The sequence below is a fragment of the Fringilla coelebs genome, assembly GCF_963513975.1.
Source record: "Fringilla coelebs genome assembly, chromosome: 3".
Taxonomy (NCBI): Eukaryota; Metazoa; Chordata; class Aves; order Passeriformes; family Fringillidae; genus Fringilla; species Fringilla coelebs.
Genome location: NC_140030.1, coordinates 4068019 through 4085077, shown reverse-complemented (window position 1 = coordinate 4085077; position 17059 = coordinate 4068019). Strand labels below are relative to the sequence as shown.

The window sequence follows — 17059 nt, the reverse complement described above, 5'->3', positions numbered from 1 at the left end:
ACCATTCCTTTTTTTTCTGATATGCTAAAAAAATACAATGAGAAAAAAGGGGGCTTGTTTCATGCCTGGTTTGGGCACACAAGGGATTTTGGAACTCTCTGGGAAGTCTCAAATTGGGAAACTTTCCTGGCTGCATTCAGCACCATATAAAAAAAAAAAACTTGTCATTGAACCACAGAATGGTTTGGGTTGGAATGACCTTAAAAGTTCATCCCATTCCACGCCCTGCCATGGGCAGGGACACCTTCCACTATCCCAGGTTGCTCCAAGCCCCATCCAACCTGGCCTAGAACACTGCCAGGGAAGCAACAACTTCTCTGGGCACCCTGTGCCAGGGCCTCCCCACCCTCACAGGGAACAATTCCTTCCCAATATCCCATCATAACCATTCCCTGTGTCCTGTCCCTCCATCCCTTGTCCCAAATCCCTCTCCAGCTCTCCTGGAGCCCCTTTAGGCTCTGGAAGGGGCTCTGAGCTCTCCCTGGATCCTTCTCTTCTCCAGCTCTCCCAGCCTGGCTCCAGAGCAGAGGGGCTGCAACCCTTGGAGCATCTTATCTCAAAAATGATCAAGTTATCTCAAAAACTGACATGTTCTCAGTCCAAACCACTGCAATAGGGGCAGCAACTTTGACACTTCCCCAAAGAGGGCAGAAAGTCAGCAGTCTGTGCAGAGTTTTAGTTCATACTTTCGTTTCTTGAAAAAGATACCAAATATTTGCAGGAGAAACAGGTGGCTGCTCCCTCCTGAACAACCCACAGAGGACAGCAGCAGAGCCTGAGGGATGGGACACAGAGCAAGGCAAAATAAAATGTGTTTTATGGGACTGCACAGGTTTAAAATTGCTCTTCTGTGATCTCCAGGTGAAAACCTAGCTGGAAATAAGGAGGTGTGGGGAATTCAGAGGGAACTGACTGAGTTACTGGAGTAAATCAGTGTTAAGTGATATCCTGACTGCAGCTCCACATGGCTGGAGGCACTGAGGCTTTTGGAGCTGGATTGTACAAAGGGCAGGACAAAATCCAGGTTATTTCTCCTGTTTTATGCCAATAAAACCTCACAGCCAATGTGGAAAACTGAAATCAACCTTTACAAGGAGAGCAAAGAAATCCTGTGGAGTCAGAGGGAAGTTAGGCAAATTGCAAGTGATTTTTAAAAAAATTATTTTAGTTGCTAAAGCCCAAATAAAAACATAGTGAAGGGGTGGTTAAATATTATATGCAAAGGTATGCAGTGGTCCAAGGGCCATTGCACATAGAACATTGAAGAATAAAAACATTTAAACACATCAAAAACATCTCCCATTTTACTGCCTAAATACTGAGTTGTGTATCAAATATTATTCTGATTTTTCTCATCACTTCACTAGGAAATCTTCTCAAACCAAAATCAAATCAAATCAAATAAAATTCACTTTAAAATTGGGAGTGCGACCAAAAATTGATATAAATGGAAACAGGGAAAAATAGGAATATGCTCACTGGTTTTTGATCACTGATTAATTATTTCTGTTCCAGGCCACATGGTCTTTTCATTTCTGAGAATGGTGGGGAGTATAGGTTTTACCTCCCCTTCCTCAGAGAGAAGGGTGAGAAAATAATAAAAAAGAGATGATTTTTATCATTAAAGAAAAGTTTTGGTGTCATTGTGCTTTAGAAGTGGGCTTGAAACTGGTTCCTGAGATGATTTTTCTGTTGTTCATACTCCTGAAAATTGGCCAAAATGAGGGGAAAAGAGTCAGTCAGCACAGCAACACAGTGAAATATTTCTGTCTTTACAGATGAAAGCTTCAAGAGATGCTGACAGGAAAGAGGTGTCACGGAGACAGGATAGTGGTGGGGTGCAAGAAGGATGGAGTAGGAAAATTAGACTGGATGGAGGCAGGCTGGAGGAGGGAAGCAGGAAGATCACAGAATCCCAGAATGGTTTGGATGGGAAAGGACCTTAAAGCTCATCCCATTCCACCCCCTGCCATGGGCAGGGACACCTTCCACCCTCCCAGGCTGCTCCAAGTCCTTCCAGCCTGGCCTTGGACACTTCCAGGGATCCAGGGGCAGCCACAGCTGCTGTGGGCATTCTGTGTGATGCAGGTGGAATTGAAAAGAGATGGGTGTGGGATGCAGGAGGGCTTAGGAAGGATATAGGCAGGTTGGAGGAGGAAAACCAGATGGGAGCAAGGCCAGCTGGAGGAGAGAAACAGGAAGGAAAAGGTATAGAGGCAGGATGGAGATGGGCTAGCAAAGGTGGGATTCAGGAAAAATCCAGACAGGTTACTGGAGGAAAACTAGATGGGATGGAGAGAGGATGGAGAAAGGAAGCAGGAAGGATGTGGATGGGATTAAGCAGGGATAAAGGTGGGATTGAGGAGGAATGCTGGTAGATTAAAAGATGAAAACAAAATGGGATGGAGTATGGCAGGAAGGGAGAAAGGCAGGAGGAAGAATGAAGGATGGGATGGCAGGGGGAGGAACACCTGTGGGATGGAGGAAGGCCAGAGGCAGGCTGGAGGGGGACACAGGTGGGCTGGAGGTGGAAGTGAGGAAGGATGCAGGCAGGCTGGAGGTACAAAAACCAGGTGGGGCAGAGGAGGAGGGATGGAAGAGCGGAGGTGCGAGCAGGATGATGGAAGCCTGCAGGGGCAGGGATGGAGGCAGAAGGGAAGCAGGCAGGAGGAAGGAGAGGAGCAGCGAGGAGCAGCGATGGAGCCGGGCGCAGGGATGCACGGAGGGATGGATGGATGGATGGACGGATGGATGGATGGAAGCAGGGAGGGAGGCGGGCTCTGGGGGCGGGCAGCCGGCAGGATGCTGTCACGCCGGGGGCGGGCCGGCGGGGATGACTCAGCCTCCGGGAGCTGCCCCGGCCGTGGCCAGCGAGCGGGGGCCGTGAGCGCCGGTGAGTCCCGGGGGTGCCGCGGACGCGCACAAGGAGCGCAGCGGGAGCGGGCGCGGCGAGGAGCGGTAAGGGAGGGGATGCTTAGGGACAGGGGACACAGAAAATGGGGCATCCCCTTGCACGGCTCCGTGAGGACCACGGAACACCAGCAGGGACAGCAGCGGCAGCGTCTCCTGTTTTTTCCAGCGGCGTTTTGGGGGATTTTTGTCCGCGGCTGGTGCGGGGTGCGCAATGCGGGGTGAGGGAGGGGGATGCGTTGCGGCGGAGGTTGTGGCAGGGAAAATGAGCGCTCAGAAGGCATCAAACCTTCAAGAAAGGTCACGGGAGGAGAGAGGAAGCCTTGTTTTTATGGTAGAGACAGGAAAAACAGCGCAGCCCTGCTCGTCAGCTGACGCCGAGGTGGGTTTGGCACCCTGGGAGCATCCCGTGATGCACAGCCCAGCCTGGGTTTGGACCAGGACCGTGGCTTGGGAATGGCGCTGGAGAAGCTGCCATGTGTCCCTCCGGCCTGGAAGGGATCTCTCATCCCCGTATCCCACTCCCAGGGATGCTCTGCAGCCATGGGGATGTAGCAAAGATTGCTTCCTTCTGGCGTTTCACTCGAAATGTCCTGTCCTTCCGTAGCACAGGGTGTCTGGGGGCTTTTGCAACACTCTGGTTTATGGATTGGTCTGTAAGAATAAAAGGGAAAAAAAAAAAAAGAAAAATCAGTGCAGCTTCCTTTGGGAGGAATCCTGTGCTTTCTGTGCATGGAAGCTGCAGAGGTGAGGGCTGCAGCTTGTCTCGGGAGGGAATTATTTTGTCAGATACAGAGCAGCCAGGTCTAGTAGGGTTGAAATTAGATGACCTTTAGGATCTCTTCCAACCCAAACCTCTCTAGCATTCTGTTATCTGACCCGTGTTAGCGATCTGGCTTTGCTAGAAGGGAATAAGCATGGGGAGGAGCACCTCATGTTGTTTTTCTTCCTTGATGAAAAAATAATTCCAGCCTTGGTAATGCAGTCAGCAGAGCGCGGGTTTGGTGCTGCCGAGCTCACCTGGTGACGCAGCAGGCTGAGCTGGATCTGGAGCTAGAGCTGAGCCTTTCTGGGCTGGCTTTGTTGTGGCTTGGAGTCACAAGCCCTGGCAAAGAGAACAAAGGACAAAGCTGGGCCCAGGCGAAGGGCTGGTGCTGAGCAGGACACATGATTTGGGCTGTGCTGAGCACCCCTGGCCCTGCAGGTTGCAGAAGGGAGGGTGGGACAGCTTTTACCTTCCTCAGAGCCTTGGAGAAGGTGTGGATGCCTCTGTCTGTGCCTGCAGGGGGTTGGCCCAGACACTGCAGGAGCTGGGAGATGCTTCAGGGCTGTGACTTACCTGTGGTCTGACCTGCCTGGGCTGAGTCATGTGAGCTGGGCTCGGAGCAGCCGGTTTGGAGGTTGGGTTGGTGCTTATTTCTTGAATAAAGTTAAGTTGGACTTAACTGTGGGCTTTGTTTTGGGGAAGGAGACCTTTGTGGTGCAAAGGTGAAGGGATTCAGTGGGCACCCTGGGAGGGTGATGTGGGCTCCTGCTGAGGGCTGGGATATCAGGGTCTCTGCTGGCCAGAGTGACTCTGAGATATGTACAAGTCTCTTTTTCCCGGCCCAGCTGTCAGTGAAGGAGTCAGGATTCTTCTGTTCTCAAGGTTGTTTATTATTTCTTATTTATAACATTCTTTCTCTGGCCTGCCAAGGTCTGTGTGGCAGGTCAGGTTGAGGCACACTGACTGCCTTGGGGCAGTGTTGTCTTTTTATACTAAAAACTACGTGTGCATTATTTACAATAACTTCCCAATACCCATCACCTATGTTAGACAGTGGATTTCTGCCTTAAACCAATCCAAAAGTGCCAACAACACCCAGAACATGGAGGCTAGGAAGAAGAAAGAAGAAGGACAGGGTATGCCCAAATTCCTCCATCTTGGGACCCTGAGCCCCCATTCTAGAACCCCAAAAATCTATTTTTCACCCTGTGACAAGCTAACTATTATTCTGCTTAAACTCTCTTGACTTGTAATTCTTCATATAAAGGTGGTAATTTGCTCCAATGGATCAAAATCAACACACAGGTGTCTTGGGCTCTGTGCCAAGGTCTCTGAGCCCCCTGGGTAGGGGCTCGAGCCATCCAAGACAGCCAGAGAGATGTCCTGGCTTCCGACAGGCTGGGATATCAGGATTTGATTATCAAGGAGCTCTGTCCTCGAGAAAACAAGCGGGGAGTTGCCCTGACTGCCCGATCTGGTCAGGAGGGATGGAGATGGCTCTCGGGTGGTGTCTCCTCCTCCTCTGCGGCAGCACAGAGGGCTGTGGGTGGATGCTGCAGCACCAGCACAGCCACAGCCCTTCGGCTGCTCTCCTCCCTCGCAGGCTGCAGCTGCTCTGAGCAGCTCCTGCAGAGCCTTCGGCCTCGCTGCCTCCTCCTCGCTGCCTCGCTGGGACAGGGGCTGCACTCAGCTGCCCCGAATTTCCTCTTTCTAAGCGACCAGCTGGCTGAATCCTGAGGGTCCTGTCCCACCCAGGAGCAGGGGTGCTGGTGGGTGTTTATTTCTTGTTTATTTCTTGCTCATCCTTCAAGAAATGGCATGAGCAGGTGCTTTGGAGCTCAAAGTATTCCTGCTCTCCATCCAGGGGAAGGTGGGGTGACCTGAGGGGCTCTTTGCAAGCCCCAGACATCCTCCTGCCAGCTGGGGAATTCTGCAGGGTGGAGCTGACAGGCCCAACAGCCTTGTTTCTGTTTCCAGCCTGGTGGGCTGTGGTGGGATGGGAGCTGTGAGGATCAGCCTTATCCAGGGTTATCCTGAAGCTGAGGCACCTCTGGAGATGCTGGGGGATGCAAAGGGAAAGGATCTGCTGGGGCTCCTCTGCCCTTTTTGCTGTGCATGAATTGGGGGGCAGATGTTGGGCTGCAGCAGCTGTGATGCAATTTTGGTTTTCGGGGCTGCTGCTGTGGGGTTTAAACGGCCCTGAGGTTTTAGGTGTGAGGAGGAGATAGCGGTGCTGGGGGAAGCACCAGGGTGATAACGCTGCCAGGGGAAGTTTTGCTGCTCAGATCAGCTGGGGCAGCGGGTGAGGGAGGAAAGCAGCAGCTTTTTGTTGCTGTAGGGTCTCTGGGGTTGTTGTGGTTGTGCTGCACATGACCCATGGCTGGTGGGAATCTGCCCTGCCAGTCCCGTGCCTGTGCCCTATTTATAGCCCTGCTGTACATAGGATAAAGCCAGGGAGAAGGGGGGTTAGGGAGGAAGAAATCCCACGAGGGTGAGGATTTCCCCTTCCTTTTCCAGACAGATCTTGGGATGCCTGATCGTGGGTATCAGCTCCCACCACCCTAAACTTCACAGCCATAGGAGACCTCCTAGAATAATAGAAAGATGTGGGGTGGAAGGAGTGTTTAAGGGGCATTTAATTCCAACCTCTCTGCCATGGGCAGGGACATCTTCATTACATTTAACTATGTATCTGAACTCTGTGTCAGGTTGCTCAGAGCCCTGTCCAACCTGACACTGAATGTTTTTTGGGTTGGGGCATCCCTCATCTCTTGAGGCAATCTGTTCCTTCACAGGGAACAATTCCTTCCCAATATCCCATCCATCCCTGTGTCCTCTCCCTCCATCCCTTGTCCCAAGTTCCTCTCCAGCTCTCCTGGAGCCCCTTTAGGCACTGGAAAGGGCTCTGAGATCTCTCTGGAGCCTTCTCTTCCCCAGGCTGGACACTCCCAGCTCTCTCATGACCCACAGGGTGGCTCCATGCCCACAAGAGACTTGGCAAGGGGGTTTGGGGTTTTTTTGCCTCAAGAGCCGTCTGGCTCCCAGCTATTTTCTTTCCTGGCTTTGCTGGCCCTGGGCCATGTCCATGGTGTGGATGCAAAGCAGCAGAGCTGAAACTCTGCCTCTTTCAGGGGAAACTGCTGGGATCTATTTTCAGTTTGGTTTCGGGTTGCCTGGAGAGTGTGGTCTGGTGACCCGAGGCTGGGAGATGTCCCGTGCCTGTCCCTCAAAAGCTGGGTGTGAGCAGCACATCCATGCCTGGCAGGGTGGTTTTCAGCCTGTCAGCAGATTTACAAACATCCTGCTGGAAGAAAAAAAATGTAATCATGTGACTTCTGGCCTCAAAAACACCTCCTGCCTGTGCTAGGGGAAAATACCGAGTTGACTCTGCAGGAAGTACAGAGGGTTGTGGGGTTTGACATTTTTGTGTGTGTGCATTGTTTTAATTATTATTTTTATGAGATCTTTCATTTAAAAGGTGCTTCAGCTCGGGCTGGTTATCTGCAGGCTTTCTGTCGCCTGTTGTGGGCAAAAAGCACAGTTGTAATATAACTCTGTATTTGTTTTCCTGGGTGTAACCTCCTGTGTAAGCAGGGGAGCACAGCCAGCGAGTCCCTTGCCTGCAGAAACCTCTAAGCAAGAAAATATCCAGGAAACCCCTAAAAATATGCATAAAACCCCTTCAAAGAGGTGATATTTAGGAGTGGGAGGACCCAAATGCTGCTGAAACTCAGCTTTTTTTTTTTGGGTGTCCTGCTGAAAGCACAAAGCAGGGGGAACAAAATAAATAAATGGTGGAAGGAGGGGTGGGAAAGGAGAAAAAAGCCCCTTTATACAGCGAGCTGCAGCCGCCTGGGCTCACTGCTGGCAGAAAGTAGGACACTCCTGCTGGGTTTTCTTCTCTGGAAAGGCTAAACTTGGCTGGGAGTGGGTGGAAGCAGCCAGCTGGGAGGTGTGTGTGTGTGTGTCTCCATCCCCATCCCCTGCTCATCCAGCTCTGCTGCCGTGGCAGGAGCTGTGTGTCCGGTTCGAACCCGGGCTTGCAAAGGTGATTACACCTTCAGCTCGCTGAGTGGAGCAGGAATTAAAGCCTGAATATCTCTGCTGTGGAGGATCTGAGGTCTTGCAGCACTCCCCAGGCTTGGGGTGGGTGTGGGGCTGGTGGGAGGGAGCTGGGAGGGTTTGGAGGAGGAGGAGGGTGCCCTGGTGTGTTTGCAGAGATAAAGGAGCTCGTGTTGTGTCTGAGTCAGATGTGGGGATGTTGAACAAGTGGCTGCTGGTGCTGGGGGTGAATTTGAAGTTGGGCAATTCGATGTGAATTAGGTTAAAGGGGAGCAGGGAAACCACGGAGCCCTGGGGTGTCTGTGGGCTGTGTGGTGCTTGTGCTCCTGCATGGGAGGCTGTGGCCCTTTCTTTCCTGCTCTTCTTCTGTGACTGTGATCCCCAGATTGGGGTTTTCCTCATTCCCTGCACTTCCCTGGGGGAAAGCCCCAGTGGGAGGGGAGCAGAGGATGGCAGCCCCAGGCAGCTCTGGTGCATGCTGACCCCCCTGTGCATGGACAGGGGGTCACACCTGGGGCTGTGACACCCCCAGGCCAGGGGCTGGCCAAAATGAGGCTCTTAAAAATGTAATTTGGAGTAATATCCTTAAAGGGAAGAGCAGGGTTTATCAAATCCCATGCCTGAAGTTTGGTGTGGAGATGGGGTGTCACTTGTTCCTTCTCCTGGCCCTTATTCTCCGTTGTTGTGGAAGTAAACACAGGTTTTAATACCCTCTAAATCCCTTGGATCTGCTTCAAAAGGTATTTTCCTGCTGCTGCTAATCCTGCAGTGGTCAACAAACAAGGTTGCCTTGTCTGATTTCTCCTGAGCTGCAGAGGCGTTTGTTGCTCTGTTCCTGGTCTCTCTCCTGACCTTTGGGGCAGCTGGAGATCTGGAGGGATCTGGTGCAGCCACACATTTTATCCTCCCACGTGTTGCTGCAGCTGAGCCCACCCTGGGAATGTTCCAACCATGCTCCAATCTGGCTGCAGGTGCAGTGTCCTGTTCAGCAGCCAAGATGTGGCCGCCCGTGTCCCTCCTGTGTGTCCTGGTGGCCTTTGCCAACGCTCGCAGCATTCCGCACTTCCCTCCTTTCTCCGATGACCTGGTCAACCACATAAACAAGCTCAACACCACCTGGAAGGTGAGCACCGGCCTGATTTGGGTTTATTTTGGGGAGGCATTGCTGACAGTCTCTCTGTGGGATGCAGTGGCTGGGCTTTGGGAGTGTCACCGTGGCGGTGACATAGATCCAGCCTTGGTCCCAGCTGGCTTTTCTAGTGAGGTGATGCTGTCAGGGGTTCCTGCAGTGACAGGAACTGTGGAGCTCCTCCTTGGAGCAGAGCAGGATGAATTTGGGGAATAGGAACTGCTGGTTCTTTGCTTTTTTTGTTTCCTTACCATTGAAAGTGCTCAAGATGGTATTTTGTGTTCAGACTCTTTTCTATATCGCAGTCTCACAAGCTGTGAGTTCTACAGCATTTCACTAACAAGCTACAAAATGGCCCTGTATCTATCTCTATAAGGTCTTTTAAGGAAAAACTATCTAATTAAGAAATGACGCTTAAATTATTTTCACTTTTAACTCAGTAACTAATCACTTGTGTCCCACAATGCAAACTTTTCTGTCTAATTACAAAATACTACTCAAACCCATGAAAAAGGTAAAGAAGAAGGATTAACCTCTGCCTTAAAACCTCTATCTTGCTTCACATATATTCTATATTATTTTCTATATTATTCTATTCTATATTATATTCTAAATTCTATTCTATATTATATTCTAAAACATTTAACTCTAAGTTTTTCACCACGTGATATTACACACTTCTAATCAAACTACACACCCATAATCCCAGTTCTGTCATTCCATTTTGGAAGCCTTCATCAGGGCCTCAGGTCCAATGCAGTGTTCTCCTGGGGGTCAGATCTGTCAGCACAGAAAGTCTGAAATTCTCAGCATGCAGGGTTCCAGCATCTCCTCCCTCTCTTGTTTGAACCATGAGCGCTGCTTTGACAGCTTTCCCAAACCTCTGCTGAAGTAGAGGAGGAGGAGGAGCAATGTAAGAGGAGGAAGCTGTGCAGGAGGCTGGAAACAAGCAGCGAGTGTCCATTTATTGGTGACTTGACCCTCCTTGGCCATTTTGCTGTGTCCAGAGCCTTGAGCTGGACCTGACTGGTCCTGATGGGCTGATCCTGGGCTGTGTCCTGTGTCTGTAGGTGCTTGGCTCTTGGCCCCTGGGCTTTGCAGCAAGTGTCAGACTCTGGCTGGGGTTCAGGGAGCTCTGGAGCACCAAGCTGTGATCCCAGAGATGCTCTTGGTGGCTCTGGAGAATCGTGCCCCAATTCTGTGTGTCTCTCCCCAGGCAGGACACAACTTCCACAATGCTGACATGAGCTATGTGAAGAAGCTCTGTGGCACCTTCCTGGGTGGACCCAAGCTCCCCGAGAGGTGAGTGCAGGGAGGAGGAGGTGAAGCTCCAGTAGAAGTTGTGTGCATCCTTCATGAGCATCTGGAGTGGGTGAGGGGCTCTCCTGGCAGGCTGTGGGCAGCAGGATGGACACTGTTCATGGAATTAAGCACTGAGCACACGTGAGGGGAAAATCCATCCCGTGTCCTGCCAGGCACTTGGCCAGTTGTGCAGTTCATTGTCCTTGAAAATGAACACACCAGAGGAGCTGCTGACCTGGTCTGAGGACAACATAAGTATTTGTGCTCCTTCAGTAAGCAAACAACACAAATGTCCTCCAGGCCCCCTTCAGAGGAGGTTGGAGAGGGCAGTGCACCCTGTCATGGTTTGCTGGTGTTCCTGAGACAGGATCTCCCTCTCCTCACAGGGTGGATTTTGCTGCAGACGTGGAGCTGCCTGATAACTTCGACTCACGGACACAGTGGCCCAACTGTCCCACCATCAGTGAGATAAGGGACCAGGGCTCCTGTGGCTCCTGCTGGGTAAGGACAGGGGAAGTTTAGTGTTGTGTTCATAAAATGTACTGGGCAAAACCCACGCCTTTGATTTGCTGCTGAACCCCCTGCCATGGACAGGGACAATTCCACTATCCCAGGTTGTTCCAAGCCCCATCCAGCCTGGCCTGGAACACTGCCAGGGATCCAGGGGCAGCCACAGCTCCTCTGGGAAACCTGTGTCATGGCCTCACCACCCTTGTAGGGAAGAATTCTTTCCCAATATCCCATCTATCCCAGCCCTCTGGCAGTGAGAAGCCATTCCCCCTTGTCCTGTCCCTCCATCCCTTGTCCCCAGTCCCTCTGCAGCTCTCCTGGAGGGTCTCCCTGGAGCCTTCTCTTCCCCAGGTGAGCACCCCCAGCTCTCCCAGCCTGGCTCCAGAGCAGAGGGGCTCCAGCCCTTGGAGCATCTTTGTTGTCCTTTGTGAGGGGACGCTGTGGGATCCTGCAGTGTCTGAGCTCCTGGGTGGCTTCTCCCAGCCAGGCCATGCTTGGTGCTCTCATTTCCAGGAGGTTTCCTGATTTCTCTCCCCTGGGTGAGCTCTAATGGGTGTTTTTGGGTTGCCCTCAGGCTTTTGGTGCCGTGGAAGCGATTTCAGACCGGATCTGTGTCCACACCAACGCCAAGGTCAGCGTGGAGGTCTCAGCTGAGGACCTGCTGTCGTGCTGTGGCTTTGAGTGTGGCATGGGGTGAGCTGCTCCTGGTCTTTGTGCTCCTGGAAGGTGGTTGGGAGGAGCAGGGGCAGACCCTGGAGGTGCTGATTGCTTCAGCCCTGCCTTTGTTAGCTCCCTTAGGAGCACAGAGCTCCTCCAGAGGTTTGTGCTGTGGATGAGGGAGTTTGGTGGGAGCATTAAGGTGATTCCAGGGACTGTGGCACATCCTGCCCCCAGCATAGTGGGTGGTGATGGCTGCAGCCACTTGATGCTCTCCCACACAGAGCTGGCAGCTGCCAAACCCAAAGGAAGGGTCTTTTCATAGTCCCAGATCCTTGGTTTTCAGGCACAAGCCTTCTGCCTGTGGCTTTCCCAGTTGTTGAGAGCAGGGTAAGGAGTTGAGTCTCCAAGTCCTGTTGCTGCTGGCAGCAGAAGCTGTTCAGGGACCTGGTAAGGAGGCACTTTGGGGTTTGGAGCCATGCATGCTCTTACCTCCTTGCCTGAGACCTTGGTGTCTCAAGGCAGATCCTGGGGAAGAAAAGAACAGACTAAAAAAAGGTTTAATATACCAAACCTTCCTTTGAACCGTCCCAGGCTGGCTCCATTCCCTTGCCTCTCCCAGAATGGGATGGCTGGGGCTGGAGCTGGTGCCTCTCCCCGCAGGTGCAATGGTGGTTACCCCTCTGGTGCATGGAGGTACTGGACAGAGAGGGGCCTCGTGTCCGGGGGTCTCTACGATTCCCACGTGGGTAAGTCCTGGCAGATACCCTTGGGGAAGCAGGGAGGAGCATCTCTGCTTGCTTAAAGTTTACGATTTTTGTGACCCTTCTCTCCTGGTCTGCTCCCTCCTTCAACTCGAGCACCTCTGCAGTCCCAGCTGGCTGCCTGTGCCCCCATGGCTCCTTCCTTTGGGACAAGGGTCCCAGAGCAGCACCCAGAGGCAAGAGGCCCATCTGGGAAGGGAGCCAGGAGCCCTCAACACCCTCCCAAGGCTCCTGTTTCCATAGCAGGAATGAACCAGGCTGTGAATTTTGTGTTGTTGCTGGGTTTGAACCAGCTCACTACGCTTTGAAGAGGTCAGGAGTCTTCCTGAAGTGTTCCCCCTTCAAAAAATAACTTCCAGACTGGAACCCTCTGCCTCCCCCTGTCATGACCATCAGCTGGTTCATGTTTCCACCTTTTCCATCACCATTTGGAGAGGGAGGCGGTGGGAAACACATTGCTCATGGAAGACCCCCCAGTACCCCACTAATTTGTGAGGTTCCTGGGGCAGAAAGGCTCTTTCCTGGGGCTTCTGGTGCCTTCTCCAGCGTGGCTGTCAGGGTCTTTGGGGACAACCAGTTGATGTCACCTCTGTCCTGGACAGGCTGCCGGCCCTACTCCATCCCACCCTGCGAGCACCACGTCAACGGCAGCCGGCCCCCCTGCACCGGGGAGGGAGGGGGCACCCCGAGGTGCAGCCGGCACTGTGAGCCTGGCTACTCACCCTCATACAAGGAGGACAAGCACTACGGTAAGGGAGGTGGCCTGCAGAGCGATTCCAGAGGTCCTCATGGTAGCTGGGAGGGATTGGACCTGTTCCGGGTGGGATTTTCTCCTGTGCCCTGTCCCTGGTGGTCCTGGAGCAAAGCTGAGTGTGGCAGATGCACGGGTTGTGTTTGCTGAGACTCAGCTGGGAAGGGGGAACTGGTGGAACTGGTTTGAGTCCTCGTGGTGCACGTGGCTGGCTTGAAGAGCGTGGTGTCAAAGCCACCTCCAAGTCTCCTTGGCAGCCCTGCATATTTAGGATAATCCGGCGGTTTCTTGGGGATTTGTCTTCACCTTGAGTCTTTTGGGTTTTAAAAAGGAGAATTTACAAGGGAAAAATGTCCCTTCCCACTAAAGTTGTCTGGAATAGGTCTTTGGGTACAGAATAGGATTCAGATTAAATATTTCCTTCTGGAAGAGGGGTGGCTGGAGCCCACTTTTCCTGCTTGGCTGTGTCAGTCCCTCTGGAGCTGCTGGATTTGGATTTAACCTGAATTTATGTGCAAGAGGCCTCCTGTAGGCTGACACTGAGCCATCCTGTGTGGCCTTACAGTGCCATCCCAATGGTGGGAATTCTTTTGCTTTTAGGCATCACATCCTACGGAGTGCCTCGCAGTGAGAAGGAAATCATGGCTGAGATCTACAAGAACGGCCCAGTGGAAGGAGCCTTCATTGTCTACGAGGATTTCCTGATGTACAAATCTGGTGAGCAGCACCACTGGGGCTGTGGGGGGAGAGCTTCAACCAGAGGGTCCCTCTTTGGTGGCCCTGGTTGTCTTCTCTAGTCTTGGAGATCTCAGCCTGAGTATCTCAACCTGAGTATCTCAACCTGAGATATCTCAACCCGAGTATCTGCTGGGACAAGGACACATTGCCCATGCCACCTCCTGTGTCCATAACAAGGGAAATCAGTTCTTGGGATTGGATCAGGGAAGGAGCCCTAAGGGGAAGCATCCCAAATTCCAGCTGACAACAACAGCTCAGATTTAGGAGCTCAAAACTCTTGTTGTGAACTGGCTTTGAGCCCCTTGGGGAATGTCTCTGGGTGTCCTGGTGCTGAGCATTGGTCACAGAATCATGGAATGGTTTGGATGGGAAGATAATGATTAAAAAATCATCTCATTCCAATCCCTGCCATGGACAGGGACACCTTCCACTATCCCAGGTTGCTCCAAGCCCTGTCCAGCCTGGCCTTGGACACTTCCAGGGATGCAGGGGCAGCCACAGCTTCTCTGAGCACCCTGTGCCAGGGCCTCCCCACCCTCACAGGGAAGAATTTCCTCCTAACCCAACCTAAATCTCCCATCTTTTAGTTTAAAACCTTTCCCTTCCATCCTGTTGCCATCTCCCCGTGCAAAACTCCTTTCTCCAGACTCTGCACTAAGTTTCAGTCTCACATTTAACCAAAACCCAAAATTAATAATATTTTAAAATTATCTGATTTTATATATATTATTAATGTCAGCCACTCTGAGGTTTGTGATACTGGGGGCCCCCAGACTGAGAGCACTCTGTGGTGTGGGTGTTGACATTTTGGGGTGTTTTTCCCTTGCAGGGGTCTACCAGCACGTGTCTGGGGAGCAGGTGGGAGGCCACGCCATCCGCATCCTGGGCTGGGGCGTGGAGAACGACACTCCCTACTGGCTGGTGGCCAACTCCTGGAACACCGACTGGGGGGAGAACGGTGAGAGCGCCGGCAATCCCCGCCCCGGCTCCCCGCCCATTCCCCTCGGAGGGATGCAGAGGGTGACTGTTTTTTGTGTTCTCCCAGGTTTCTTCAAAATCCTGCGAGGAGAGGACCACTGTGGCATCGAGTCCGAGGTTGTGGCTGGCATCCCCAGGACGGAGCAGTACTGGAAGAGGATGTAACTCTGATCAAACCACAAATAATCCTGAGTCCCTGATGCTTTTAACTGATAGTGGGTTGGGTGCAGAGACCCTCCCTTCTAAAAGAGACTCTAGTTCAGGTTACTTTATTAAAGCTTTTTATCTTTTCTTTTTCTTTTTTTTTCAATTTTTTGTCCCTGGTTGTTTTTTGTTTTTTTTTTTTCTTTTTAAAATTTTTGGGTTTGTTTTTTAAATTGTATGGTGGAGCTGGAGGTGGAACTGCTTTCTGCCAACCTCCTGCTTCTGGTGGGTCACAGCAGGACACTGGGGCATTCCCTGCTCAGAGAACTGCTGGAGAGCTCGCTGGCCTCTTGGAATTTGGTTAGCCTGGACCCCTTCCAGCCCAGTTTGCTACTGGGAGGGCAGGAGGCAGTAGCTTTGTGCTGGGATTAGGGACTTGGTGGGGCAGCAGAGGTGGATGCTGCTGGAAAGCCATGGCCAGGGGGGATTTGTGCACCCCCAGATGGGTTGATCTGACTGTTAGCACCCAAAACAAGCAGGGAAGAATTTCCTGTGAGTGTGTGCCTTGAATTGGCTAATTTTAGACCTCTTAATGAACAAAATACTGATGAACTTGCTGTGGGGGTGGCTCTGGCCAGAGCTGCCTGCACCAAGTCCCTCGTGCATCGCCTGCTCTGCTCCATCCTTCTGGCTTTTACAAACCACTTCTTCCTCAGCTGCTCACTGACTTTTTTATCTGCTGTAGTTTGGGGTTATTGATGCTGGGGAAGGGCCTGGCTGGAGCTCCATGAGCCTTTGATCAAATATCCTGCAAGCATCTGGGAGGGAGCTGGAAAGAGAAAAGCCCATCTCCTCCATGGCTGAGCAGCTTGGTGTGTGCAGGTCATGCCTGGGCAGGGGTGCAGTGCCCAAATTCGGGGTGCTTTGGGGCTGCAGGTGCTGGATGCTGAGCTGAGGGATGGTTCCCAAGTCTGCTGCAGGGAGCTCAAGCAGATGCTTGGAGGTGTCTCACTAACTTGGACACGATTAAAGCATTTTTTTCTTGAGCCACAGACATTAAGGAAGGTAAAAAACCCTTATTTTTGTTACTGGGGGAGATGTACTAGGTTGTGTACAGGAGGAATCATGTGATTTGCCAACACTAATATAGCAAAGAGCATTTTTTTTTTAATTTTAAAGCACAAAATATATTAGTGACCTGAGGCTATGGGTCTGAAATGTGTGAAGCAGGCTCTCCATGCACTGTAAAATAGCCCCTTACCTCTGCTTGCTCAGGCACCAGTGAGGCAGAGCTGTGCTGTATTTGGCTGGAACACCTGTGCCAATAAATGATTTCTCCAGTGTCTTGGCTCCTGGCTCTTGGTTGCTTCTGCTTGGCTTCTGCCACCCTCAGATGGTTGTCTGGAGTGGAAGCCAAGTGAGACCCTTCTGTCTTCAGGGAATGGTTTGGGTGGGAAGGGACCCTAAAGATCATCCAGTGCCACCCCCTGCCATGGGCAGGGACACCTTCCACTGTCCCAGGCTGCTCCAAGACCTGTCCAGACTGGCCTTGGACACTTCCAGGGATCCAAGGGCAGCCACAGCTTCTCTGGGAAACCTGTGCCAGGGCCTCCCCACCCTCACAGGGATTTCCTCCAAATATCCTAGCCATCCCTGCCCCCTGGCAGTGGGAAGCCGTTCCCTGTGTCCTGTCCCTCCATCCCTTGTCCCCAGTCCCTCTCCAGCTCTCCTGGAGCCCCTTTAGGCCCTGGAAGGGGCTCTGAGCTCTCCCTGGATCCTTCTGCTCTTCAGGTGAGCACCCCCAGCTCTCCCAGCCTGGCTCCAGAGCAGAGGGGCTCCAGCCCTTGGAGCATCTCTGTGGCCTCCTCTGGTCTCTCTCCAGGATCTCCACATCCTCCTGCTGTTGGCCCCAGGGCTGGGGCAGCTCTGCAGGTGGGGTCTCACCTGAGGGGGACAGAGGAGCAGAATCCCCTCCCTTGTGCAGGGGTGGTCACTGCCAGCCCTGTCCTGTGGCTCTGCTGGTGGTGGGCAAGGTGCTTCCACCCAGAGCAGAGAGCAACCAGGACCTGTCCCCAGCATCCCTGAGGATGCACAGGGCCCTGGAGAATGTGCCTGCAGCCCAAGGCTGTGCCACCACTCCTTTCAAGGTGAATTTATGGACCCTCAGCTGTCCCTCTGGTTAAAATTCTTCCCCAGGTCTGGCACACGAGGCTGTACTTTGATACCCAGACTTGGCACCAAGGGAGCACTGGAATTTCATGGGCTGAGGGCTTGTAACCTGTGGGGAAATAACTGCTGTAAAAAAAATGACAGCTGAAAGAAAAAAAATAAAAGATGACCCAGCACTT

The 17059-nt window shown here is 52.3% G+C and overlaps 1 protein-coding gene across 2 annotated transcripts; it reads left to right on the top strand.

Moving 5' to 3' along the window:
• Window positions 1-2819: 2819 nt before the first annotated feature.
• Window positions 2820-16054, top strand: CTSB (cathepsin B). 2 transcript variants are annotated; one of them, XM_084202702.1, is made up of 10 exons: window positions 2820-2893; window positions 8710-8861; window positions 10084-10169; window positions 10556-10670; window positions 11254-11372; window positions 12000-12085; window positions 12703-12849; window positions 13452-13568; window positions 14419-14547; window positions 14635-16054. In XM_084202702.1, the coding sequence occupies exons 2-10, from the start codon at window positions 8736-8738 to the stop codon at window positions 14730-14732; spliced, it is 1023 nt and encodes a 340-aa protein (XP_084058828.1). In that variant the 5' UTR covers window positions 2820-2893; window positions 8710-8735; the 3' UTR covers window positions 14733-16054. The 2 variants fall into 2 exon arrangements, with proteins under 2 accessions (XP_084058828.1, XP_084058827.1); XM_084202701.1 differs by having other exon boundaries at window positions 2829-2958.
• Window positions 16055-17059: the final 1005 nt, after the last annotated feature.